The sequence below is a fragment of the Lepidochelys kempii genome, chromosome 4 (genome assembly GCF_965140265.1).
Source record: "Lepidochelys kempii isolate rLepKem1 chromosome 4, rLepKem1.hap2, whole genome shotgun sequence".
Lineage (NCBI taxonomy): Eukaryota > Metazoa > Chordata > Testudines > Cheloniidae > Lepidochelys > Lepidochelys kempii.
Window position 1 is genome coordinate 116,752,347 of NC_133259.1, and position 27,221 is coordinate 116,779,567.

At 41.2% G+C, this 27,221-nt stretch overlaps 1 protein-coding gene across 3 annotated transcripts in view; it reads left to right on the plus strand.

The window, feature by feature from the left end:
• MAN2B2 (mannosidase alpha class 2B member 2) overlaps positions 1-27,221 on the plus strand; it is a 58,423-nt gene that overhangs the window by 1,667 nt on the left and 29,535 nt on the right. The window contains exons 2-8 of one of the 3 annotated variants that reach the window (XM_073342562.1): positions 1,012-1,282; positions 8,061-8,207; positions 16,886-16,991; positions 18,660-18,832; positions 19,911-20,026; positions 21,365-21,542; positions 24,259-24,457. In XM_073342562.1, coding sequence (XP_073198663.1) covers positions 8,067-8,207; positions 16,886-16,991; positions 18,660-18,832; positions 19,911-20,026; positions 21,365-21,542; positions 24,259-24,457 — 913 coding nt within the window. In that variant the 5' untranslated portion in view covers positions 1,012-1,282; positions 8,061-8,066. Of the gene's footprint in view, positions 1-1,011; positions 1,283-8,060; positions 8,208-16,885; positions 16,992-18,470; positions 18,556-18,659; positions 18,833-19,910; positions 20,027-21,364; positions 21,543-24,258; positions 24,458-27,221 lie in introns of those variants that run through there. The other 2 variants (XM_073342561.1, XM_073342563.1) reach the window with 2 other exon arrangements.

Here is a 27,221-nt window from a genome sequence, read left to right on the forward strand (position 1 = left end):
TTAGTTTAAGATAGCTTCACGTAAACACTTAGACTAATTTATTAACATAAAAACATATATTTAATGTATTGGATTTTCTTAACATAATCATATTTTCATTATCTAAAATTGGGGTGAAATGGGTAAAAAATAATGAATAATAGCTTTTGTAAAACCCTGGATTTATTTATTTTTTTATCTGTAAAAACTGAAAACAAAGGGCCTTAGGTAAAGCTTAGGTTTCAGGGCCTACAGAGTGAAGCCAAGGATTTAAATAATGTTTACAGGGGTGGTTGTTTTGGTTTTTTTTTTCTGGGGTTTGGTTGGTTTTCCATCCTGCAAGCTAGACGTTCAAGAAGTAACCTGCAAAAACCATAATGAATCCCTGCTCATATTGATTCACTTTGATCATTCGCATTATATTTGAGTCAGGAAAGTTATGGAGAGGGCATGGTTAATTTAGAAATGTGTGTACGTGTCTCTTTGATTTTGTTTGTTTGTTTATTTGAGAAGACACTCCTGATGCAATTTTTAAGAAGAAGAAAGCACTTCTGTAGTATATCTGGAGCTACACTTTCATCATTCAATGATTCCATGTGCTAGGATTGTTGTTGATGGGTCAGTCTGCTGAGAAATTGTGATTATTATTATTTTAATATTCTTGTAGGATTCTTTTAGAGGAGTTATAAGTGGGATGGGAGAAGCATACTAGAAAGAGACATTTTAAAACAAAAAAATTAACATTTTGATTGAGGAGGTGTTGGAGCCTAGCATTGTAGAAGGATGTTAACAAAATAGTTTCAGCTAAATAAGTGAGATACTAAGCAAAATCAAACAGTTCCTTAATAGCTTTCATGTCTTCGTTTCTAAATACTATCTCAGTTAGTTGTAGAGATCCCTTTAATTATATGGATGATGTTTCCGACACTTCACATACTAGATAGGCAAAGGATCAGAATTTTTTCTGGGAGCTTTTCTTCTGTTAGTATGACCGGGAATCATTGCTGTTCTTTTATTTTATTTTTTAAACAGGGTTACTGAATTATTCCCTTAGTATCACAACTCATACCCAGTAACTGCATGGAAGAACACAGAAGCACTTTGTATTTTGGATCTGTCAGTGGGTGACGATTCCTCCAAAAGAAATGAAACTTTAAATATCAATTTCTAAGAAGACAAAATTGCTTGAGGCTTCAGCTCCTCTATTATTAAATCATGCGCATCAATGATTCCTTTGGTCAAAAACCACCAAGAATATCTGTAGATCCTTTCAAGTGCTTCTCTAATAAAGTGAAACCTAAACGTAAGTCTCTGTAGGACACCGATGTCCTAAATTCTGTGTATTTTTTCTTCAAAGTTTGCTTTGTTATTACATATCACTTCTGATTAACAATATCTTTTGGACCTTTCATTGTTCACATTCACAGCATGAAAAACAACATAATTTATTGTATGAAAATAGGAAGCTTTTTTGTGTGCTGAAAATTTTGCCATTGATGCTGAATTCTGACCTTGGATACACCCATAGATCGCAGTTGACTTTAAGGGGAATTACACCTGTCTATCTGAGGATAGCATTTGATCCACAGTCTATGTAATATAACATTATGGATTCTGTCCTGTACACCTTACAGCAACATTGAAGACTATGGGAGTTTTGCGAAAATATAGTGTGCAGAATAGAGTTCCATGTCTCTGTGTGATTTCAGCAGTATACAGCAACCCCCTTACAATATTTTACAGTAGTCTTTTTCACAACTGATGCTATCTATATAGGACTAGGTATTTATACCATCCCTGTCACTGAGCTATTTAAGGTCTTTAAATAAACTCCATAGTTGTAGTTGCATGCAGTCTATATGTTATACTTTAAAACAAAGTCAAGATAACTAGGGTTTTTTAATTGCTGTAAAGGTGTCTACATCCTGGGATATAATTTATACTGAAAAAATATTCACATGTTCAAGATCATAGAATCATAGACTTTAAGGTCAGAAGGGACCATTATAATTGTCTAGTCTGACCTCCTGAACAATGCAGGCCACAAAATCTCATCCACCCACTCCTGTAACAAACTCCTAATCTAAGTCTGAGCTATTGAAGTCCTCAAATCATGGTTTAAAGATTTCAGGGTGCAGAGAATCCTCCAGCAAGTGACCGGTGCCCCATGCTGCAGAGGAAGGCGAAAAACTCCCAGGGCCTCTGTGAATCTGCCCTGGAGGACAATTCCTTCCCAATCCCAAGTATGGCAATCACCCTGAGCATGTGGGCGAGACTCACCAGCCAGACACCCAGGAAAGAATTTGCTGTAGTAACTCAGATCCCACCCCATCTAATATCCCATCACAGACCATTGGGCATATTTACTGCTAATAGTCAAAGATCAATTAATTGCCAAAATTAGGCTATCCCATCATACCATCCCGTCCATAAACTTATCAAGTTTAGTCTTGAAGCCAGATATTCTTTTGCCCCCACTGCTCCCCTTGGAAGGCTGTTCCAGAACTTCACTCCTCTGATAGTTAGAAATCTTCATCTAATTTCAAGTCTATACTTTCTGATGGCCAGTTTATATTCTTTTGTTCTTGTGTCCACATTGGTACTGAGCTTAAATAATTCCTCTCCCTCCCTGGTATTTATCCCTCTGATATATTTATAGAGAGCAATCATATCTCCCCTCAGCCTTCTTTTGGTTCGGCTAAACAAGCCAACCTCTTTGAGTCTCCTTTCATAAGACAAGTTTTCCATTCCTCAGATCATCCTCGTAGCCCTTCTCTGAACCTGTTCCAGTTTGAATTCATCCTTCTTAAACACGGGAGACCAGAACTGCACACAATATTCCAGGTGAAGTCTCACCAGTGCCTTGTATAACGGTACTAACACCTCCTTTTTTCTACTGGAAATACCTCTCCTGATGCATCCCAAGACTGCATTAGCTCTCTTCATGGCCACAACACATTGGCGGCTCATAATCATCCTGTGATCAACCAATACTCCAAGGTCCTTCTCCTCCTCTGTTACTTCCAACTGATGCGTCCCCAGTTTATAACAAAAATGCTTGTTAATAATCCCTAAATGCATGACCTTGCACTTTTCACTATTAAATTTCATCCTATTACTATTACTCCAGTTTACAAGATCATCCAGATCTTCCTGTATCATATCCCGGTCCTTCTCTGTATTGGCAATACCTCCCAGCTTTGTGTCATCCGCAAACTTTATTAGCACATTCCCACTTTTTGTGCCAAGGTCAGTAATAAAAAGATTAAATAAGATTGGTAATCTGTTCTAGCTTCATGAAGAAACTCATTTGTTCCAGATAGGGTGACCAGATGTCCCAATTTGATAGGGACAGTCCCGATATTTGGGGCTTTGTCTTATATAGGCACCTATTACCCCCTATCCCCTGTCCCAATTTTTCACACTTGCTGTCTGGTCACCCTAGTTCCAGAATTCAGCAGAGTGACTTTTGGCACTCAGAAATGACCATCTCTCATCTTCAGTCTCCGTGGGCCTGATCCTGAGAGATGCAATATGTGACAGTAACTACTGAAGTCAGTGCACACTGACCTCTGTCTTTTGGCAGGGGAGTTAATCTCTGTAACCCTGACCTATGTTAATTTACTGAGGTTAGGAATTAGAATCAACTCTCTTATCACTTGTATGTTTCACATCCTATTACACTGACTGCTTTCCATTCCTCTTGAAGACAATGGGAGTTTTCTAGGTGGACTCCTCCTGAGGGTCGAAACAACAGACTGGACTTCTACATAGAGTGCTTCCGCCGACATGCACGGGCTGAAATTGTGGACAAGCAGCATCACTTGCCCCATAACCTCAGCCGTGCAGAACACAATGCCATCCACAGCCTCAGAAACAACTCTGACATCATAATCAAAAAGGCTGACAAAGGAGGTGCTGTCATCATCATGAATAGGTCAGAATATGAACAAGAGGCTGCTAGGCAGCTCTCCAACACCACTTTCTACAGGCCATTACCCTCTGATCCCACTGAGGGTTACCAAAAGAAACTACAGCATTTGCTCAAGAAACTCCCTAAAAAAGCACAAGAACAAATCCGCACAGACACACCCCTGGAACCCCAACCTGGGGCATTCTATCTGCTACCCAAGATCCATAAACCTGGAAATCGTGGATGCCCCATCATCTCAGGCATTGGCACCCTGACAGCAGGATTGTCTGGCTATGTAGACTCCCTCCTCAGGCCCTACACTACCAGCACTCCCAGCTATCTTCGAGACACCACTGACTTCCTGAGGAAACTACAATCCATCGGTGATCTTCCTGAAAACACCATCCTGGCCACTATGGATGTAGAAGCCCTCTACACCAACATTCCACACAAAGACGGACTACAAGCCGTCAAGAACACTATCCCCGATAATGTCACGGCTAACCTGGTGGCTGAACTTTGTGACTTTGTCCTCACCCATAACTATTTCACATTTGGAGACAATATATACCTTCAGATCAGCGGCACTGCTATGGGTACCTGCATGGCCCCACAGTATGCCAACGTTTTTATGGCTGACTGAGAACAACGCTTCCTCAGCTCTCGTCCCCTAATGCCCCTACTCTACTTGCACTATATTGATGACATCTTCATCATCTGGACCCATGGAAAAGAAGCCCTTGAGGAATTCCACCATGATTTCAACAATTTCCATCCCACCATCAACCTCAGCCTGGACCAGTCCACACAAGAGATCCACTTCCTGGACACTACGGTGCTAATAAGCGATGGTCACATAAACACCACCCTATACCGGAAACCTACTGACCGCTATTCCTACCTACATGCCTCCAGCTTTCACCCAGACCACACCACACGATCCATCGTCTACAGCCAAGCTCTACGATACAACCGCATTTGCTCCAACCCCTCAGACAGAGACAAACACCTACAAGATCTCTATCAAGCATTATTACAACTACAATACAAATACAATATTATTACAAATACAATACCACCTGCTGAAGTGAAGAAACAAATTGACAGAGCCAGACGAGTACCCAGAAGTCACCTACTACAGGACAGGCCCAACAAAGATAATAACAGAAAGCCACTAGCCATCACCTTCAGCCCCCAACTAAAACCTCTCCAACGCATCATCAAGGATCTACAACCTATCCTGAAGGACGACGCATCACTCTCACAAATCTTGGGAGACAGGCCAGTCCTTGCCTACAGACAGCCCCCCAACCTGAAGCAAATACTCACCAGCAACCACACACCACACAACAGAACCACTAACCCAGGAACCTATCCTTGTAACAAAGCCCGTTGCCAACTGTGTCCACATATCTATTCAGGGGACACCATCATAGGGCCTAATCCCATCAACCACACTATCAGAGGCTCGTTCACCTGCACATCTACCAATGTGATATATGCCATCATGTGCCAGCAATGCCCCTCTGCCATGTACGTTGCTCAAACTGGACAGTCTCTACGTAAAAGAATAAATGGACACAAATCAGATGTCAAGAATTATAACATTCATAAACCACTTCAATCTCTCTGGTCACTCGATTACAGACCTAAAGGTCGCAATATTACAACAAAAAGACTTCAAAAATAGACTCCAACGAGAGACTGCTGAATTGAAATTAATTTGCAAACTGGATACAATTAACTTAGGCTTGAATAGAGACTGGGAGAGGATGGGTCATTACACAAAGTAAAACTATTTCCCCATGTTTATTTCCCCACACCCTCCACCACTCCTCAGACTTTCCTGTTAACTGCTGGCAATGGCCCACCTTTGATTATCACTACAAAAAGTTTTCTCCCCCACCCCCTCTCCTCTCTCCTGCTGGTAATAGCTCATCTTAAGTGGTCACTCTCCTTACAATGTGCATTGATAACACCCATTTTTTCATGTTCTGTGTGTGTATATAAATCTCCTCACTGTATTTTCCACTGAATGCATCCGATGAAGTGAGCTGTAGCTCACGAAAGCTTATGCTCAAATAAATTGGTTAGTTTCTAAGGTGCCACTAGTACTCCTTTTCTTTTTGCGAATACAGACTAACACGGCTGCTACTCTGAAACAGGATCAAGTTGTAGATTAGCTTCTGGTTTCACCCTGGCAAGATCTTTGTTAAATCCAAGATTACTTTGGCCGATTTTTATTATTAAGACAATCCTAGGCATTCTCTTAGATCCTAAAGTTCTTAAACATCTCATATAGTCTCTTAGCCAACAAAGCATTTTGCAGGTAAGAACGCTGGCTGTGACAGCCTCTTTAGAAATGATCATTGTTCAGCTTTTAAAATTTAGGAAGTAGGGGTTTTTTTAAGGAATATTAGTATAGTTAGAATTTCATCTGTGTAAACTGGTATTAAAACATCCATTCATAATCTTTGTAAAAAGTTGAGAACTCTCAAAAATCACCATATGAACAAGTAATTATTTAGGCAAGGGCTAAAAAATGTTTTGGGCCGCCTTTTCTACGGTCAGATATGTTTCCTTTATTCAGTTAATTGTTAAAATATTACAATAGATCTCTAATGAAAATATGCATTTTTATTGGAGTGTAGGCTTCTTATTTGGATCCAATCCTGCAGTCCTTATTCACACAAAATTCTCTTTGATTTCAGTGAGAATTTTGCTTGAATAAGGACAGCAAATCTTGGCTCCTTATTTAGTAAATGCACACAGATATGAAGAAAGGTTAATATGAGCATGTGGGTAAGGCATATGTATGTGTGTGTAGCATTAAGGCAGAGGTGGGGAAACTTTTTGGCGCGAGGTCCACATCGGAGTTGCACAGCTGTATGGAGGGCCAGGTAGGGAAAGCGGAGGCTCCCCAAATAGCCTGGGCCCCCTCCCACTTCCCGCCCCCTGACTGCCCCCCCCCCCTCAGAACTCCCGACCCATCCAACCCCCCCTGCTTCTTGACCCCTGACCGCCCCCTCCCAGGAACCCCGCCTCTAACCGCCCCCGGGACCCCATCCCCTATAACTCCCCCTGTCCCCTGACTGCCCCAACACCTATCCATACCCTGCCCCCTGACAAGCCCCCCGGGACTCCCACACCTATCCAACCTCCCTGTCCTGTGATTGCCCTGCCCCCAGAACCTCCGCCCCATCCAACACCCCCTGGTCCCTGACTGCCCCCCAGGACCCTCTGCCCCTTATCCAACCCTCCTGCTCCAAACTCTGCCCTCTTACCATGCTGCTCAGAGTGGCAGGAGTGGCAGCCGTGCTGTCTGGCTGGAGCCAGCTACATCGCTGCGCTGCCTGGCAGGAGCAGCAGGCCAGAGCGCTGGGGGTGTGGTGAACTGAGGCTGTGGGGAGGGTGGACAGGAGAGGGGCCGGGGGCTAGCCTCCCCTGCCGGGAGCTCAGCAGCTGGGCAGGACAGTCCCGTGGGCCAGATGTGGCCCGTGGGCCATAGTTTTCCCACCTCTGCTGTACAGTCACACAGTAAAAAATGGTTCCTGCCCTGAAAAACTTACAATCTACGTATAAGATGAGAGTCAACAGACATACAGGGTGAGCACTATTATCCCCATTTGACAGATGGGGATCTGAAGCAGAGAGAAACAAAGAGATTTTCTACATGGCACCGGAAAAGAACACTAGAGGGGTGTGATTTGTAGAGCATTCTAACATGTTGCACTCTTACTACCCCATAAAGATCCTGCTGTCCACACTCTAAAGAGACCTAACTCATGTTAACGCCATCCTGTTTGAGATGGATCTACATCAAAGCGAACTAGGTACCTTTTAGAGCGCGCCAGTAGGCTCTATATATGGTAATTGTAAAGCGTTCTAGCGTGTTGCTCGCTAAATCACGCCCCTATAGTGGGCTTTGCTGGTGCTGTGTAGACATGCCCTCAGACTAACTTACCCAAGGTCACATGGGAAGCTTTATGACAGAGCAGAAAATTGAATTCAGATCTTCCAAATCCCAAATGAGCATTCTAACCACTGGACCAACATTGCCTTCTAGCTGGCATAGCCAAATGTATTTTAAACAGGCAGATTAATTCAATAGGCATGAAATATGTCTTTTAAAAAGTGCAACATTATCTTTTTTTCAATTGCCTTGCAGGAAAGCATGCATGCCTATGCAGCCAACGTTTATACTTCTGTTGTAGAAGAACTAGTGAAAGAAAAGCAACGCAAATTTATTGCTGTGGAGCAGGAATTCTTTCGCCTCTGGTGGGACACCACAGCCACGGATATACATAAACAGCAGGTAATGCAACTATAGTTACTGTTTTAACGCTGAGAGTCAGACCCTCTGCTCTTGTCTGAGTACGTACACTGCAGAGGGCAGGGGTGGGGTTCCGGGGCGGGGGGGCAATAAGGCAGCTGAAAACTGACCATGCTACTGCCCTGATCCTGCCGACACTACATGCAACTCTGATCCCTTTCTCGGAGGGCTTCTCTAATTTACACGAGCTGCTAACAGCTCCAAGAGGGTGCAGCCGCAACTGGGAATCAGGGTGATCGAGGAGCATCTCAGCCACGACCCCTTTCCCCTGCTTTGTTAGCAACAGAGAGAGGAAGTATCATAAGAACTTATTTCTTCAGAGTGATTTTTTTAGGGCAGGATGCACCAGTTTTAGGGTCAGATTGTGCTAGGGGAGCCGAACTGTATTAGAAGATACTGGATTAATATCTGTTAATTATTTGACATTTCTGAACTGCAGCCAAAACATCAATAGCAATGAAAAATCGCTTATCTTTTTACTCTGGCATTACACACTTATTGCTATTGCTGTTGCTGTAGTAACAAGAAAATGTAAGGATCAGTAATGATACATTTGTGTACTTATTGTGTTTGTGAACAATGACTCGTCTCTGTTGATCTTTAAAGTGTGGTTCTACTCAGAAAAGTGATTCTGTAGTGATGGCATTGTGGAGGTTCCATGTTTCTTATATCTCAGTGACTATGATTTTAGTTCAGTTATTTGGTCTCAAAGTTTGGGTGGCTAGGCTAGTGGCAACACATTGTGCTGCGATACATGTGATCCAAGTTTAAGTCTGGCATCAGAAAACTGGGTGAGCTGCAAAGATAACAAAGGGCTGTATTATGCCATATATTCCACATATGCCAGAGATCCCCCTTTGTTTCATTGTGAAGTTCCATGTAACAGTAGAATATGATCCATTGTCCGGGGGGGTGGGGGATGGGGGGAATCTCAGTTTTGTTTATTTTAATTGAGGGACATTGTCAATTTAAAATTACACCTCTTGTCTGAAATTTTTTTTTTACCTACTATTCTGTCCATTTGCACCTAAGATTTCTATAATAGAAAGATTGTAGAAAAAAATAGTTTGTCTTGTGCATTTGACAGCATTCTGTAGATAGTCAGTTTAATTGTTTTAGTCAGTTAGCTTCTCTTTGCTTCTCCTCTTGTTTGTGTGGGTCTTTTGCACCTCAACAGAAAAGAGAGAATTGTTTCTAAATCAGAAAATGTTACTGCAAATCCACAAAAACTGGCCTGGGTACTCCTCCATGTGTAGTGTTTGAAAATGTTTTGAACTTCTAGTTAAAATTGTTTATGTTGTCCCTTTAACCTACACTGCAAGGAAAAGGCTTCTCTTTTTAATATTCATGTGCAATACCTTCAGGGAAGCTGAAATTGTGCTTCTCTCTCTGCATTTTCAGAACCAAGCAGTAAGAAAAGCTTCCATTTACAAGTTCTGATCTCCATAGTGCAAAATCAGTAGAAAAATTAAACGTCGTGTCCTCGCTTCTCAGAACAGCTGCTGCTTTTTAATAGCCTTATATTCTCATTCTATTTTCCAGTCCATTTCAATACAAAATCATCCTGGTCCAAAGCCCAGAATGTGCTTGATTCACTTTTAGAGCAGTGCCAAAAAATGTACTGCTGGTTTAAAAAACGCAGTGATAGTTTTGTGATTGGTTATCTTATAGCCATCATAGTTAGACACAAATGTAGTTTTAATCTTTAAGTGTTACAGATATTATTAAAACTAAATTAATTATATACCATTGGAGAGCTATGATACTAACTTTCCAGTGATTATAACGTTTGTTATTAACACTACCAAGTTGCCAGGTATTGGGCTTTGAAATCACATCAGTCCAATTACTGGCCTGCTTTTTTCACTTGAATTCTAACATTAGTGGCTACTATAACTATAAAATTGCTACAGTAATAGAGTTATATTATTTGAAGGCTTAAATCCCAACTTTCAAATGATATAAAGTATTAATCTAGCTCCAGCCATCTGTGAAATATTTGCTTCTGACTGGAGTGTAATTTTTATATATATACACACATATATAAAAGCAAGATAATTGGAGCTGATCCTGCAGTGTGGAAGGAGGAGCACATGGGATGATGTGTACCACAGCAATTGGACTCAGAGACAGACCTTCTTAACTCACATTGTGTGCAAATTTCCACACTACACATTCACACCTGAACCATGCCTATACTTCCAAGGTTTGAGTCTGTGCATTATAGTGTGGGGGTGAGGGAGACATGGGGCCACCTCCTTGTGACTGATCCTGGCCAGTATGCAGCAATCATTTGGGATGAAGAAAACAACTCTTGCCTGGTTGTAACTGGAGATAAGCAAAGGGGAGTAGGTGAACCAAATTGCTCAGAAGTATATGTTGGATTTAGAACTGGACTCAAAGCTTTCCCTCCTAGCTTCTGTCTTCTCCGCTCCCCCCCCCCCCCCCAAGGAAAAAAATGTTCGGCAGTACAGGCTTTGTCCCCAGGTTTGGTGGGGGGGGGAAGTGTCTGTCGTCTAACTTTAATAACATTTTAAAAAATATTTTCAACCTCTAAGTAGTTCCACAAAACTTAAATAAAAAAGGCTTCCAAGCCCAGAAGTCTGGGTCAAAAGTTTCTCTCCAGGACATGCCCTCCAGAAGAGCAGTAATAGCTTCAGAAGCTTTTCATGCAGATCAAGAGGCAGTTCTGTGCCTACACCAGATATCGGTTATCTGGTTTCCCACATTCAGCTGGAACTAATTTGTGAATGATCCAGCCCTAAAACACTTTTACAACATCATAAATGAAGGGATGATTATAACCAAAATCGACAATCTGGCGTCATATCTGAACAGTGATGGGGCATTCACTCAAAGATCCTGGGGAAAGTAGCATCATGGCTGTGGAACTGGAATACTACATGCCAGATTTTTAAAATTAATTGATAGCAGAATATATGTTCAGACAGACCGTGTTTGATAATACTTGAAACTTCAAAGCTAATGTAATGTTTCAGAAAACTACTAAAAAAGCAGATAACAACAGCCTTATGGCTTTACCTTTGGTAGAATGGAACTGGATTATTATCAGGTTTTTTCCATAGCTCACACATTTGCTAAAATTTGTAATCAAGTTGTGGTTCACTAAAGGGGCAGATGCTTCCAATTTCCAGTAGCAATAGAATTCTTTTTTGCATGTATTTTTCTGGGGCAGGTGTTAAAATATACTTTTAAACTAGAATTTTGAGAAAAAAGATTAGGGAACACCTCTGTTTCTGATAAGATATCCAAAACTGCTACACGTGGAATAACTCCATATGTATGTCAGATCTTTAAAAAACCCAAAAAAACCCAATTACTCTCCTATGAAAATTGTATCAGATCTGTGTGGTACTTTGGGAATATAAATCTACAGGGCTATAGAAAGGATGAATAGTATTTGTGTAGGAAACAAAAGGGAACATGGATTAAGATTCAACAATGTTGCATTATTATTTTTATCTTCATGACAAAGCTGATATCTGACACTTCAATAAAAGCAGCAAAAAGTTGGAAAGTATGCAAAAACTGAGTTAGAATCATAGAAAGGTAGGGTTGGAAGGGGCCTTGAAAGGTCATTTAGTCCATTCCCCTGTGGGATGGCAGGATCAAGTATACCAAGATCATCCCTGACAGGTGTTTGTCTAACTGGTTCTTAAAAACCTCCAATCATGGGGATTCCACAACTTCTCTTGAAAACCTGTTCCACTGCCTAACTATCCTTATAGTTAGTTTTTTCCTGATGTGTAACCCAAATCTCCCTTGCTACAAATTAAGCTGATCATGTCTTGTCCTATCTTCAGTGGTCATGGAGAATAATTGATCACTGTCCTATTTATAACAGCCCTTAACATATTTGAAGACTATTATGAGGTCCTCTCCCAGTCATTTTTCTGAAGTCTAAACGTGCCCAGGTTTTTTTAACCTTTCCTCATAAGTCAGGTTTTCTCAGCCTTTTACTACTTCTGTTGCTTTCCTCTAGACTCTCTCCACTTTGTCCGCACTTTTCCTAAAGAGTGGTGCTCAACATTGGATACAGTATTCCAGCTGAGAACTCCTCAGTGCTGAGTAGAGCAGGACAATTACCTCCCTTGTCTTACATACAACACTCCTGTTAATACACCCCAGAAATATATTAACTTTTTCCACAACTGCATCACATTGTTGACTCATATACAGTTTGTGATCCACTCTAACCCCCATATCCTTATCAGCAGTACTATCACCTAGCCAGTTATTTCCTATTTTGTAGTTGTACATTTGATTTGTCCTTCCTAAGTATAGTACTTTGCACTTCTCTTTATTAAATTTTATCTTGCTGATTTCAGACCTGTTCTCCAATTTGTCAACTCATTTTGAAATCTCATCCTGTCCTCCAATGTGCTTGCAATCCTTCTGAGCTTAGAGTCATCTACATATTTTATAAGCATACTTATTTCCCTAGTTTGCTTCTGAGAGTGTTATGTGGGACAGTGTCAAAAGCCTCATTAAAATCAAGATACGTCATATCTATTGCTTGCTTCCATCCAAGGACCTCCCCAAGGAAGAAAATTAGGTTTGTTTGGCATTATTCTTGACAAATCCATGTTGGCTGTTCCTTATAATCCTACTGTGTTTACAAACTGATTGTTGAATAATTTGTTTTAGTATCTTTCCCAGTGGTGAAGTTAAGCCAGGTCTATAATTCCCCAGGATCCTCCTTGTTCCCTTTTTAAAGATAGGTACTATGTTTGTCCTTCTCCAGTCCTCTGGCATCTCACTCATCCTGCATGAGTTGTGGAAAATAATCACTAAGAGTACTAAGATTGCCCCAGCTACCTTAAGTATCTTTGGATGAATTTCATTTGGCCCTTCTGACTTGAACATATTTAAGTTATCTGAATATTCTTTAACCAGTTTTTTCCCTATTTTGGCTTATGTTCATTCATCCTTGTTGTTAGTATTAATTATGTTGGGTAACTGGTCACAATTTAACTTTTTAGTGAAGAATGAAGCAAAATAGGCATTACTCACCTCAGCCTTCTCTATGTCATCGGTTATTGGCTCTTCTTCCCCCCCACTAAGTAACCTACACTTGCCTTCAACTTTTTCTTGCTCTTAATATATAGAACCTCTTCTTAATTGACTTTTATGTCCCTTGGTAGGTATAGCTCATTTTGTGCCTTAACTTTTCTGATTTTGTCCCTATATGCTTGTGCTACTCTTTTGTACTTCTCCTTAGCAATTAGTCCACGTTTCCACTTTTTGTAGAATTCTTTTTTGGTTGTCAGGTCATTAAAGAGCTCCAGATGGAGCCATATTGGCCTCTTACTATCTTTCCTTCATATAGGGATAGTTTGCTGTTGCGCCTTTAATATTGTCTCCTTGAGAAACTGCCAGCTTTCCTGAATACCTTTTTCTCTTTACATTTTCTTCCGATGGGACCTTACCTACCCGTTCTCTGAATTTGTTAGTCAGCTTTTTTGAAGTCCATTGTCCTCATTCTGCAGCGCTCCTTCCTTTCTAAGGAAATCTATTATTTCATGGTCAGTTTCACGAAATTGCCTTCAACTTTCAGATTCACAACCAGTACCTCCCTATTAGCCAGCATCAAGTCTAAAATGGCTGTCCCCCTTCATTACTTCCTCCACCTTCTGAAACAAGAAGTTATCCCCAATACATGCCAAGAAATTATTGGGCATTTTGTGTTTTGCCATATTACTTTTGTCTAGGTGGTTAAAGTTCCCCATTAGTACCAAGTCTTGTGCTTTGGATATTTCTGTTATTTGTTCTAGAAATGCCTCAACCACCTCCTCCTTCTCATCTGGTGATCTGTATTAGACCCGTACCATGACTTCACCCCTGTTTTTTCCACTTTTATCTTCACCCAGCGACTTTCATCTGGTCTGCCTCTCACCTCCTTCTGGACCTCAGAACAAGTGTAAATATTCTTGACATATAATGCAATCCTAACTTCCTTTTTTCCCTGCATGTCCTTCCTGAGCAAGCTGTTTATCCCACCAGATCTCAGTGATGCCAGTTATGTCATAATTAACATGTTTCTTCCTGCCTATACTCCTTGAATTTGTGTACAGACCTCTAAGATGTTGAGTGGACTCCCCCACTTTTTCTCTTCTTTGCTCCTATGACCCCATTGTAATTTTTTATTCCCCACCACCCAACACATAGACCTTTGTTAAGATCACCCTTTTTATATCTATCGGTGGGTTTTGACACTTGCCTTCTTTGAACCTAGTTTAAAGCCCTCCTCCGTAGGTTGGTGAGTCAATATCCAAAGATGCCCTTTCCCTCCTTGGTCATATGGACCCCATCTCTTCCCAGCAGTCCTGCTTCCTGGAACAGCTTCCTATGATCGAGGAAACCAAAGCCTTCCTATCAACACCATCTCTGCAGCCATGCATTCATCTCCAGAATGTGTGTGTCCCTGTCTGGGCTCTTACACTCAACCAGAAGAATGGACAAGAATACCACCTGCGCCCCTGATTCCTTCACCCTTGCTCCGAAAGCCATGTATTCACTGCTGATCTGCTTAGGATCATACCTGGCAGTATCATTAGTGCCCCCCAGGGATGAGAAGCATAGGGTAGTAGTCACGGGGACAGAGGAGCCTCGGCAACCTTTCCGTAATGTCTCAGATGTGGGCTCCAGCCAGGCAGCATGCCTTCAGGACCTGGTGTCAGGTCGGCAGATGGATGTCTCTGTCCCCCTCAGACAGGAGGCCCAACCACAACCACCACCACCCCCACACACACATCTCCTCCTATTAGATTTGGTGGTCGTGAGTCTCCTAGCCTTGGAGGAAGGTGATTCCTCCTCAGCCATTGGGGTCAGCTCCTCTCCCTCTGATCCCTGTACAGCATACTGTTTTTTGACATCAATGGATGCAGGACCTGGCTGGTAGGGCTGGAGCACTGTCTGCTGCCCTAGGTTGCCAGTAGCCAGTCTCCTCCCCACGGAGCAGCCGCTTGTCCTTTCTCCTCTGGTCCCTCTGTAGTTGGCTAGCATCCCACATCCCAGGTGTCTCCCTATGCATCCTGTTGATGAAGTCTTCGTGCTCCCAGATGCTACACAGAGTAGCCACCTCCCCCTGCAGCTGTCTTGCCTGCTTCCGAGGGTCTCCACCAACAAACACCTCTCACACTGGGTAGTTCCTCTAGCCTGGCTTTCATCTGTAGGACATGCAAGCCACATTCCCAGCAAGTCAAGTACAGGACTCTGGGCAGAAGCCTCCAGGGTCAGGATGCCTGACCACAGAATGCTCCCACAAGTGGCAGCAGAGGAAGAGCTAGCAGTAGCATAGATAAACATGATATATTGGGGAAGAATCAGTACAGCTTTTGTAAATGAAAATCATGCCTCACCAATCTGTTAGAATTCTCTGAGGGGGTCAACAAGCGTTCAGGCCAGGGGGATCCAGTAAGCAGTCATGGGATCAAAGGGAAGGTCCTCTCATGGATCAGTAACTGGTTAAAAGATAGGAAACAAAGGGTAGGACTAAATGTTCAGTTTTCACAGTGGAGAGAAGTACATTGTGATGTCCCCCAGGGATCTGTACTGGGACCAATGCTGTTCAACATATTCATAATCTGGAAAAAGGGGTAAACAGGTGATAAAGTTTGCAGATAATACAAAATTACCCAAGATAGTTAAGTCCAAAGTAGCCTGAGAAGAATTACAAAGAGTTCTCACAAAATTGGGTGACTGGGCAACAAAATGACAGATGAAATTCAGTGTTGATAGCTGCAAAGTAATGCACACTGGAAAATGTAATCCCAACTATTAATACAAAATGATAAGGTCTGAATTAGCTGTTGTCACTCAAGAAAGAGATCTTTGGGTCTTTTCGATAGTTCTCTGAAAACATCCCCTTAATGTTCAGCGGCAGCCAAAAAAACTAACAAAATGTTAGAAAACATTCGGAAAGGGATAGATAATCAGACAGAAAATATTACAATGCCACTACAATGCCATTACAAATCTATGGTACGCCCACACCTTGAATACTGCATGCAGTTCAGGTTGCCCCAGATCAAAAAAGATGTGAGAGAATTGGAAAGGGTACAGAGAAGCTCTACAAAAATGATTAGGGGTATGGAACAGCTTCCATTTGAAAAGTGATTAGAACGACTGGCACTGTTCATCTTAGAAAAGAGACGACTATGAGAGGATATGATAGAGGTCTATAAAATCATAAATAGTGTGAAGAAAGTTAATAAGGAAGTGTTGTTTACCCTTTCACATAACACAAGAACTAGGAGTCACCCAATGAAATTAGTAGGCAGCAAGTTTAAAACAAACATAAGGAAGTATTTCTTCACACAATGCACAGTCAATCTGTGGAACTCATTACTAGGGGATGCTGTGAAGGCCAAAGGTATAACTGGGTTCAGAAAAGAATTAGGTAAGTTCATGGAGGGATAGGTCCATTAATGGTTGTTATCCAAGATGATCTGAAACAATTTTAATTCTCTATTTATATCCCCACCACCCTGTACGCTCTGGATGCAAGGTAGATCCACATTTGACAAATGTCACACTTAGATAACATGTTAAGGCCTGGACTGTATTTATAGCCTTAGTGGTAAAGATTGAAATTGTAATGGTGTTATCATTTGCCTTCTGTATATTCTGTATCATAGGTACATCAGTTACTTCAAGAAGGGCGACTAGAATTCATAATTGGAGGTCAGGTGATGCATGATGAAGCTGTGACACATATTGATGACCAAATTTTACAGTTAACAGGCATGTTTCTTTGGTGTTTAACTCTTAGTTTTCATTGTTTGTTTGTTTTTTTCTGAATTCATTTTTATTTCCTAGATCTTTAAGAACTGACTTAAGTGTCTGTGAAAATGAATATCTACTGTATAGTGCAAACTTACCATACAGTTGTTTGCTCAAAAAAAAATACAAAAAACTCCAACCAACAAACTGCAGTATACAGGAAAATCATTGTAAATTGGCTTGTAATTTAATTGCTCACCATTATATACTCTCTTAGGGGCAGTTTTACTGATTACACAGTCCTTGGTTCCCAAGAACAGCCTTGAGATAAAGATGTGCTAGATATTCAGTCACTACTTCTTTTTGGGGGGGAGGGGTTAAAAAGTTTCTAAAATCCATATTTTATTCTGTGCATAGGTGAATGCATATGATTTTTTTTAAAAGGGAAATGCAGATTTGGTAGCTAATTTAACGGGAGCAAATGAAACTAACAGATTTTGATTTCTAAAAAAGATTAGCATCACATGTTCCCCTCCCAGATCCTCAGTGTTGTGTGTTCAGTCTTTGTCCATGTGACTAAACCTGAATCACACATGCACTCCTGTGTTACTGTCTGCTGAGTTCGTCTTGGAATTAGGTAGTGCTTAGGCTCTTGGAGCCTGTGTTCCAAATGCCCTCCTGTCTGTATAGTTAATTGGATCACAACAACCTTGTTCACACTATATACACTATTCCCTTCGGTAACACCTGTTAAAGAGAAAACAGGCTACACTCTGAAATGTGTTTCAGTCAGAGAATGAAAATGCAAGCCTTTACTAATACTGTTTACATGGTAAGAATCATAAGGCTTGGGAGAGATGAAATAAAAAAATAGTGTCCCTAAATTTCATAATTAAATTAGCCATGATCTGAAGGCCCAGAATAAGATTCTATCCACAATAAAACAGAAATGATTATATCTTCAAATATTTCTAAAAGCATTTCCAAACTTGGAAACTATAAAATGACAATTTTGCATTTCTATAGCACTGAAGGTCCCAAGCACTGTACTCTTTTTTTATACTCACTTCTTGGCTATTTTTGTACTCCGTTTAAAGGGTTGTACTCAGTTTGAATTTAGCCCATAATTTAGCTTTTATGTTTTAATAAATGGAAAGGAAAGTACTAAACCTAAAACTAATAGAAATGACTATGGGTTTTTAAAATTAATTTAATTCCACTGGAAATAATTTGGGTATTTTTATTTGTGTTGGGGGATAGAGGGAGACATTTAATGTGTGGATCCAAAACCATATGTGATTTATTTTCTCACTGATCTGTGGCTGAAATTTCATGAGAACAGCTTGCATAATTTCAGCAGAGTCTACCCTAAACTCAGCTTGTCATCTTGATTTGGACATCAATATGAGAGTTAACCTAAATTTAATCTGGCTCACACCACTTGTCTCCCTGGTCTATATCTAGTCATAATTTCTTTTCATTAACTCTTTACTGCAGTTATACTTGGGATAGCAAAGCAAATATCACCAATGTGCACCTTGCTGCTGTGAATTCTTTGGCTTTGTTAACTTCCTCAAACCTTCAGGTGTGTTTGAAAATAAAAATAAATCTTCACTGTAGTACCATATGCCGATGCAACTTGTAAGATGAACAAATGTGTTACTAGTAAAAACAAATTTTACTTTACAGAGGGTCATGGATTTTTGTATGAAACCTTTGGGATGAGGCCTCGATTTTCTTGGCATGTAGATCCCTTTGGAGCTTCTGCTACTACACCTACTCTTTATGCTCTGGCTGGATTTAATGCCCACCTTATCTCTCGCATTGACTATGATCTGAAGGATGACATGCAGAAAACCAAGGTAAAACTACACAAGAGAATGGAACCAATGTTTGGCATGCAAGCTCCCTTTTGCAGCTTTTTCTTGATGTATGTAAACTCTGACTTCAAGAGAAGCATGTCTCCGAGCTTAGCAAGACAAAAGTATAGATTTTTCTCATGTAAAGAAAATGCACTGTTTGTGACATGTTTGTGAGACTGTTTGTGAAACAATATTTGTCAGATTCTGCTCTGTTGATAACTTCGTCATGACCTCTTGTCAAAGACAAAGGAATTTATTCTAATCTTAAAAACATACACAATAAATAGTGGGCAATAGGACAAGTCATAGGAGAACAGTCTCCTTGAGATTGGAACAACGGTCTTAAATACATAGCAAGTAAGATAATGCTGTTAACATAGATGGCAATTCAAGCTTCAAGTCAAGAAATCTTTCTTTTCCTCCCTTTTTTTAGATTCTGTATTTAAGTGAATACTGATACAAAGATTTTTTTTTAAACCCAATGAAATTTTTTATGCTTGTAAAACTGTTGGATAGTTATTATGGACAAAAGTTGTGACAAAATATGAGTGGGAAGTGAGTAGATATCTCTCAGAATTAAACCCATCTGTTCCAATTCTGTTCTTAAGCAAAATCTCCCAGGCATACCAAATCTGTTGTTTATTATGATGGCCCATAGTCTACCCTCAGCTGTACATGATGAACCCCAGTGAAGATAAGGGGTTGTACATGTGTAATGAAGGAAGAATCTCGCCCAATAAGCTGGGCGTTAGGCAGAGATTATATGAACCTTGGGTGAAATCCTGGCTTCACTGAAGGTAATGGCAAAATGCCCATTGACTTCAATAGGCCAGGATTTTACCCCTTGTGCCTCCTCAGTGGAAGACTCTCCTTGACTACAGGGGAGATGGATTGGACCCTGCTAGCCCAAATCTGTTACATGTACACAGCTTCCACTGAAGCCAGTGGGAGTTGTGTTCATGTAAAGGAGTTCAAAATTGAGTCCCAAGGTGTTATTAATCATGATATTCTGTTATCTGCAGGTTTGGTTTCTTATGGTGATTTCTTTTTCTGCAGTATTTCTTTTTGTTTTTTTTAGAAGCTTCAGTTTGTATGGAGGGGCTCTCCCTCTTTATCTGAAAACCATGAGATCTTCACTCACGTTATGGATCAGTACAGCTACTGCACCCCATCGCAAATACCCTTTTCAAACAGGTTTGAATGCTTCCAAACCCTGCAGAAATATTGGTCACTTCAGTAATATCAAATCTTAGGCCAGGTCTACACTACAGACCTATACCGGTATAACTATGTTGCTCGGGGGTGTAAAAAATCTATACCCCTGAGCAATGTAGTTGTACTGACCTAACCCTTCACTCTGTCAACAGGAGAGCTTCTTTCGGGGAAGTGAATTAACTACACTGACAGGAGAAGCGTCTTCACTTAAGCACTACAGTGGCACAGGTGTAGTGCTGCACGTGAAGATGAGCCCTTAGAATTTTAGGCAAAGTATAGAATGACTGACTGGCTGCTGAGCTTATTCTGTTTAAGAGAACTTTGAATTTTCTCTTTTGTCAGAGGCTTCTATTAGGCTTAAAAGGTGTCTGGACTCTTCAGACTGAATTCTGCAAGATGTTAAGAACCCTCAGCTACCACTGGCTTCAATGAGAGGTGAGGGTGCTCAGCAACTCTCAGGATTGAATCTTTATTCTCCATTCCTGATCTTAAAAGTTAGTGTTAGAATGGATTGGCTTTAAAAAAGCCTTTCCACCATAGCAATAGTGACACACACAACGCTTATAGCTCTATCTATTGTGACACCCCCCCCCACCCAAAATGTTAAAAAAGAAATACAACTAACTAAATAACCCAAAATGAACAAATCAACCAACATAAACAGAAAATACCCCAGACAGAGGTTTGTTTTTGTTTTTATCCTCTTCAGCATAGAATGCAATGTAGAAGGAGCTAGAGACTCCATGAAGTTGGACAGGTATTTCGCTATTGCTAATGATTTTATGTGGAAGGTGCCCACAGTGATGGTGGCAGTCTAAAACCCTATGATACATTGTAAGCCACATTTATCAAGAAATGGACCTCAATAGATGTGGCTTACAGTCTGCCATATGGACCATGCTATGGAAATGTTTAAGAACTCTTGCATTAAAACAAAACCTTAGTAGACTTAAACCTACAATCTGTTTGATACTCTGTTGTAGCCAGCAAATTATATTTTTGTAAGGAAAAGCAGGGGCTGGGCAGGAAGATTTCCAGGCTATTTTAACTCAAACCAAATACTTCTTTTATCAGACCTATATACCTTCTCCTACAGCTTAAGTTTTCAGTGTGTTTATACTAGCCACCTTTGGGGGCCCATAAAGTCACATGGATGAAATAGAAAGTAAACACTGAGAACCAGTGTAAACCAGAATTGTGCTACTGAATCCTCATGTGCCAAACTGGATTTGTATCCCTGCATGATTTCATCCATTTTTTTCCCCAACTTGCTGTAAAAGTCCTTTTTGTAGTATGTTGCTTTCTCTTTCCACTTAGATCCGGGTTCTATTGGAATGGAATTGCAGTTTTCCCAGATCCACCAAAAGATGGTGTTTACCCCAACATGAGTGTCCCTGTTACTGATGCCACCATTCATCTTTATGCACAGACCATGGTGGCAAACATTAAAAAGAGGGCAGCCTGGTTCCGAACTACTGATGTCCTATGGCCGTGGGTAAGTGTATCACTTTAGAACTTAATGACACATCCACAAGCTAAGTATGAGTCAACAGTGCAACACTGTTGCAAAAAAGGCGAACATAATTCTGGGATGTATTAGCAGGAATGTTGGGAGCAGGACACAAGAAGTAATTCTTCCGCTCTACTCTGCACGGATTAGGCCTCAATGGGAGTGTTATGTCCAGATCTGGGCACCACATTTCAGGAAGGATGTGGACAAATTGGAGAAAGTCCAGATAAAAGCAACAAAAATGATTAAAGGTGTAGAAAACATGACCTATGAGGGAAGATTGAAAAAAATCGGGTTTGTTTAGTGTGGAAAAGAGAAGACTGAGAGGGGACATGATAACCGTTTTCAAGTACATAAAAGGTTGTTACAAGAAGGAGGGAGAAGAATTGTTCTTAACCTCTAAGGATAGGACAAAAAGCAGTGGGCTTAAATTGCAGCAAGGGAGGTTTAGGTTGGACATTAGGAAAAACTTCCTAAGTGTCAGGGTGGTTAAGCACTGGAATAAATTGCCTAGGGAGGTTGTGAAATCTCCATCATTGGCGATTTTTAAGAGCAGGTTAGACAAACTCCTGTCAGGAATGGTCTACATCAATGTTTCCCAAACTTGTTCCGCCGCTTGTGCAGGGAAAGCCCCTGGCGGGCCAGGCTGGTTTGTTTACCTGCCGCATCCGGAGGTTAGGCCGATCGCGGCTTCCAGTGGCCGCGGTTCGCAGCTCCAGGCCAATGGGAGCCGCTGGAAGCAGCGGCCAGTACGTCCCTCGGCCCGCACTGCTTCCAGCAGCTCCCATTGGCTTGGAGCAGCGAACCGCAGCCACTGGGAGCTACGATTGGCCAAACGTGCAGACACGGTAGGTAAACAAACCAGCCCGGCCCGCCAGGGGCTTTCCCTGCACAAGCAGCGGAACAAGTCTGGGAACCACTGGTCTACATAATACTTAGTCCTGCTATGACTACAGGAGAGTGGACTAGATGACCTCTCGAGGTCCCTTCCAGTCCTTTGATTCTATGATCAGACAAACTGTGCTAGTAAATGGTATTCCCTCATGATCAGGATACCTCTTGTTTTTGTCAGAGGATTGCCTGTTTGGGGTCAGCTGCAGGAAGGTTCTTCAGAGAAGAGCTAGAGTGAAAGCTGAGGCTATGTGTTCATCATCAGGCCACTTCGGGGCCCTTTCCAAAGCTAAGCTGACTTTTGCAGACCAAAAAATAATCCTGAATTCACCCTGATTTGGGGGTGAGTTCATGTTTCTGTGCAAACTGTCCACCCAACCCAGTAGTATTATGAGTGCAGACTGAACTTGGCGTTGTATACTAACATTTATGAAGGCGCTCTTTATTCCCCATGATGCCTACAGAGATGTTGTGGTTCACACATCACGTGAAGATGTGAGGTGGGGCTGGTGTGGGAATCTTGCAGAGGTCATTGTTGAAAGGCAGTGTGTTCAAAGAAGATTTTCTGCACAAGAGGAAGATTTCCGAGAATATATCATTGTGCATCATACAAATCTATCATGAGACTGATTTTAAGAGTGTACACATAATACACTGGTTGAGTAATTTTAATTGTGTGCCTAATTTTCCTGTGCATTTGCTATGATTGAACACACAATAATAATAAATAGCTATGCTTTGTATTAGACACGTGTACACACAGATGCTCAGTATGCAGATGCAATCAGTTCAAGTGGGCATCCAAATTAAGTGTGTAGTTATGCACATGCATTTTTGATAATCAGGCTGCCTATATTTTGTGGATTCATTATCCCATTTAACTGTTCGTTTATCCACTTATTAGACTAGGGCTTACCATATTCTAGGCGGGAGGTTGTCAATAAATTGTGTAACATATGTGGTTATTCTGTCCAGATTGTTAGTGTGTTTTGTTGTTCCTTTCCTCTCCACCACTTACTCAGCACTGACGTAAGATTGTTTATTCTCGGCTCACAAAAATACATACAAACTCCTTCTCTTTTTGTCAAGAGCAAGCAAAGGAATGAGAGAATTGACTGAAAACTGCCCTTGCCAGACATCAGATAGACACACTGGGCAACCTCCCTACCAAGGAAATGCATGCTTTTGTGAGTTGTGCAATGTAGCCTAACTTAATTCCTGTCGATCATGGCAGTTGGTCAGTGTTGCTGTAGCCATGTTGGTCCCACGATATTAGAGAGGCAAGGTGGGTGAGGTAATAATTTTTATTGGACTTGTCAGTTGTCCTATTTGAATAACCAAACCCATTCTTGCTACTTAGGCCCTGAACTTTTGACTGGTTTATGCAGATGAGCTCAGAAGGAAGAAAGATGTTTTACAGTGGATAAGAATCGTAATATAAGAACATCATTAAACTACCTCATCATGGAAGTTAATAACCTGTGGGTCACTTGCTAGGATCTTCTGGGGATGTCCCACTTAATCAATTCCTAGCCATTATAAGGGTTTTAGGCACTGGTGCACCTCAGCGCCTCCTGTTCTTTCCCTGTGGCACACAATGATTCAGTCTCCTGAGGTCTGTAATATTTTGGTCTAATTCTGATTCTTGGGCTTGGTGTAAGGGTTGACTGGAGGGTAGTTAGTAGCCTGTGATATACAAAGAGATCAGACTAGATGATCTGATGGACCCTTCAGGCCTTCAGCTCTTGGACTCTGACTATAACTATAACTTACACTAACTCATATAGATGTGTTATTTTCTAAATTGCAGGGCTGTGACAAACAGTTCTTCAATGCATCAGTTCAGTACTCCAACATGGACCCATTATTAGATTACATTAACAAGCATGCTGATCAATTTGGAGTGACTGTCCAGTATTCCACTGTCAGTGATTACTTCCAGGCATTGTATAACAGAAACCTCACATGGGATATTCAGAATTATCAAGACTTTCTTCCATATTCAACAGGTACTTAACAATATGTTTTTTATACACTGCATATACCGATGGATATCAGTAGCTGACATTGGGATTAGTTTATTGTAACAGGAGTGTAAGGAGCTGTCATAAATATAAAGGGAAGGGTAAACACCTTTAAATCCCTCCTGGCCAGAGGAAAAACCCTTTCACCTGTAAAGGGTTAAGAAGCTAAGACAACCTCACTGGCACCTGACCAAAATGACCAATGAGGAGACAAGATGCTTTCAAAGCTGGAGGGGGGGAAACAAAGGGTTCTCTCTGTCTGTGTTGCTTTTGCCCCGACCAGAGCAGGAATGCAGGTCAGAACTCCTGTAAAAAGTCAGTAAGCGATCTAGTTAGATATGCGTTAGATTCTGTTTTGTTTAAATGGCTGATAAAATAAGTTGCGCTGAATGGAATGTATATTCCTGTTTTTGTGCCTTTTTGTAACCTAAGGTTTAGCCTAGAGGGATTCTCTATGTTTTGAATCTGATTACCCTGCAAGGTATTTACCATCCTGATTTTACAGAGGTGATTCTTTTACTTTTTCTTTAATTAAAATTCTTCTTTTAAGAACCTGATTGCTTTTTCATTGTTCTTAAGATCCAAGGGTTTTGGTCTGTGTTCACCTATGCAAATTGGTGAGGATTTTTATCAAGCCTTCCCCAGGAAAGGGTGGTGTAGGGCTTGGGGGGATTTTGGGGGGAAAGACGTTTCCAAGTGGGCTCTTTCCCTGTTATATTTGTTAGACGCTTGGTGGTGGCAGCAATAAAGTCCAGGGACAAAAGGTAAAATAGTTTGCACCTTGGGGAAACTTTAACCTAAGCTGGAAAAATAAGCTTAGGGGGTTTTTCATGCAGGTCCCCACATCTGTACCCTAGAGTTCAGAGTGGGGAAGGAACCTTGACAGGAGCTTTTTTCCTGACTCACTCTTTCCGATTTGGTGGGCTCTATTAGCTCCAATTCTGAAATATAAGAGGGGTTGGAGTGTCTTTCTGAGTCAGCAGGAACTAGGGGTGGAACCCAAGGGGTCCTGAAAGGAAAAGCACAGCGTGGGAGACAGTTTAGCCTGAAGTTTGTCTTTGCGGTGTGAGTATCAATAAAGGCAAATCCCAGGAAGGGTTAGGTTTGGAGTATATCTATGTCTGTACGTGCTGCCACTGTTGGTGAATCTCTGATGACCTGAAAGATAGAGTAAATAATGACGAATCAGATCCCCTGACGATTGCAAGTCAGGGATTTGGGAAAGCCGAGTACAGTGGATAAGGTCTGCAGAATTTAGAACAACTAGGCAAAGTTCAGTGAGAGAGTTCAGTGGGTAGATGCAAGATATCGTGTTATGAAGGAGCAATAATTACCAAGCATAATCACAAGCTGAAAACTGGATACAGCAATACAAAGATGGACTTGGGGAAGAAGGGGTGATGGCAGGTGCACTAAACATAAGCATGTAGTGCAATGCTGTTGTTTATATATAAAAACTAGTTTAAAGCCATGCTGCCTTGGGGTGTATTTACAGAAGTAGGTCTTATGAAATCAGAAAGGTGATAACTCGTGAACTCTGGGGCAGGGATCCTGGGCCAAATTCTGCTTTATTACACCAGTGTAAATCTGGCGTAACTCCACTGAAGTCATCAGATTTACACTGATGTATTATAGGTGGGCAAAAATTGGGGATTGGTCCTGCTTTGAGCAGGGGGTTGGACTAGATGACCTCCAGTGGTCCCTTCCAACCCTGATATTCTATGATTCAATGAAATTCAGATGCCTTTATAAGGATTCGGCAGCATTGGGTAAGCTTATTGTACTGTCTAAAAAAATCAGTCTCTCTCTATTTAGTGTTAGTAAGGTCACTGTGCTTTGAGCTTCGCAGCACAGAAGGGAAAGTGATAAACTGGAAAATACCCAAAGAGGTATACAAAGCTGATGAGAGAAATAGAGTGTATGTCCTGTAAAAACAGACCAGAGGAACTGGATATGCACAGATAGGATAAGAGATGGTGAAGAGGGGACATGAAAGCAATCTATAAATATCTGAACTTTTAATTGCCACTGTTAGGGAGGGTGGAATCACCCATCTTAGAGTAGTTCGCTAATCCTTTTGTCCTCCTATACCTCTGGAGCGCTTGATAATCTGGGAAGCCTGTTAAAATTATCTTCATTAATTTGAGTTGCTCAGCACTTGCTGCACTATGTGGTGCTCCTCAGGTTGTCACAGTGCTGCTGGGAGCTCAAAGTGTACATGTGATTCTGGACAATTTAGGTACAAAAGTGCAACATTTATACCAGAGAAGGCATCATAGAATCATAGAAATATAGGCTTGGAAGGGACCTTGAGAGGTCATCTAGTCCAGCCTCTTGCACAAAGGCAAGTCCAAGTAAACCTAGACCATCCATGACAGGTGTTTGGCCAACCTGTTCTTAAAAACCTCCAATGACAGAGATTCCACAATCTCCCTGGGAAGTCTATTCCAGTGCTTAACTACCCTTATAGTGAGAGAGTTTTTCCTAATATCTAACCGAAATAGTCCTTGTTGCAGATTAAGCCCATTACTCCTTGTCCCACCTTCAGTGGACATGGAGAACAATTGATCACCATCTTCTTTATAACAGTCCTTAATATGTTTGAAGACTGTTATCTGGTCTGCCCTCAGTCTTCTTTTTCTCAAGACTAAACATGCCTAGGTTTTTTAACCTTTCCTCATAGGTCAGATTTGCTAAACCTTTTTATCATTTTTGTTACTCTTCTCTGGACACTCTCTCCAATTTGTCC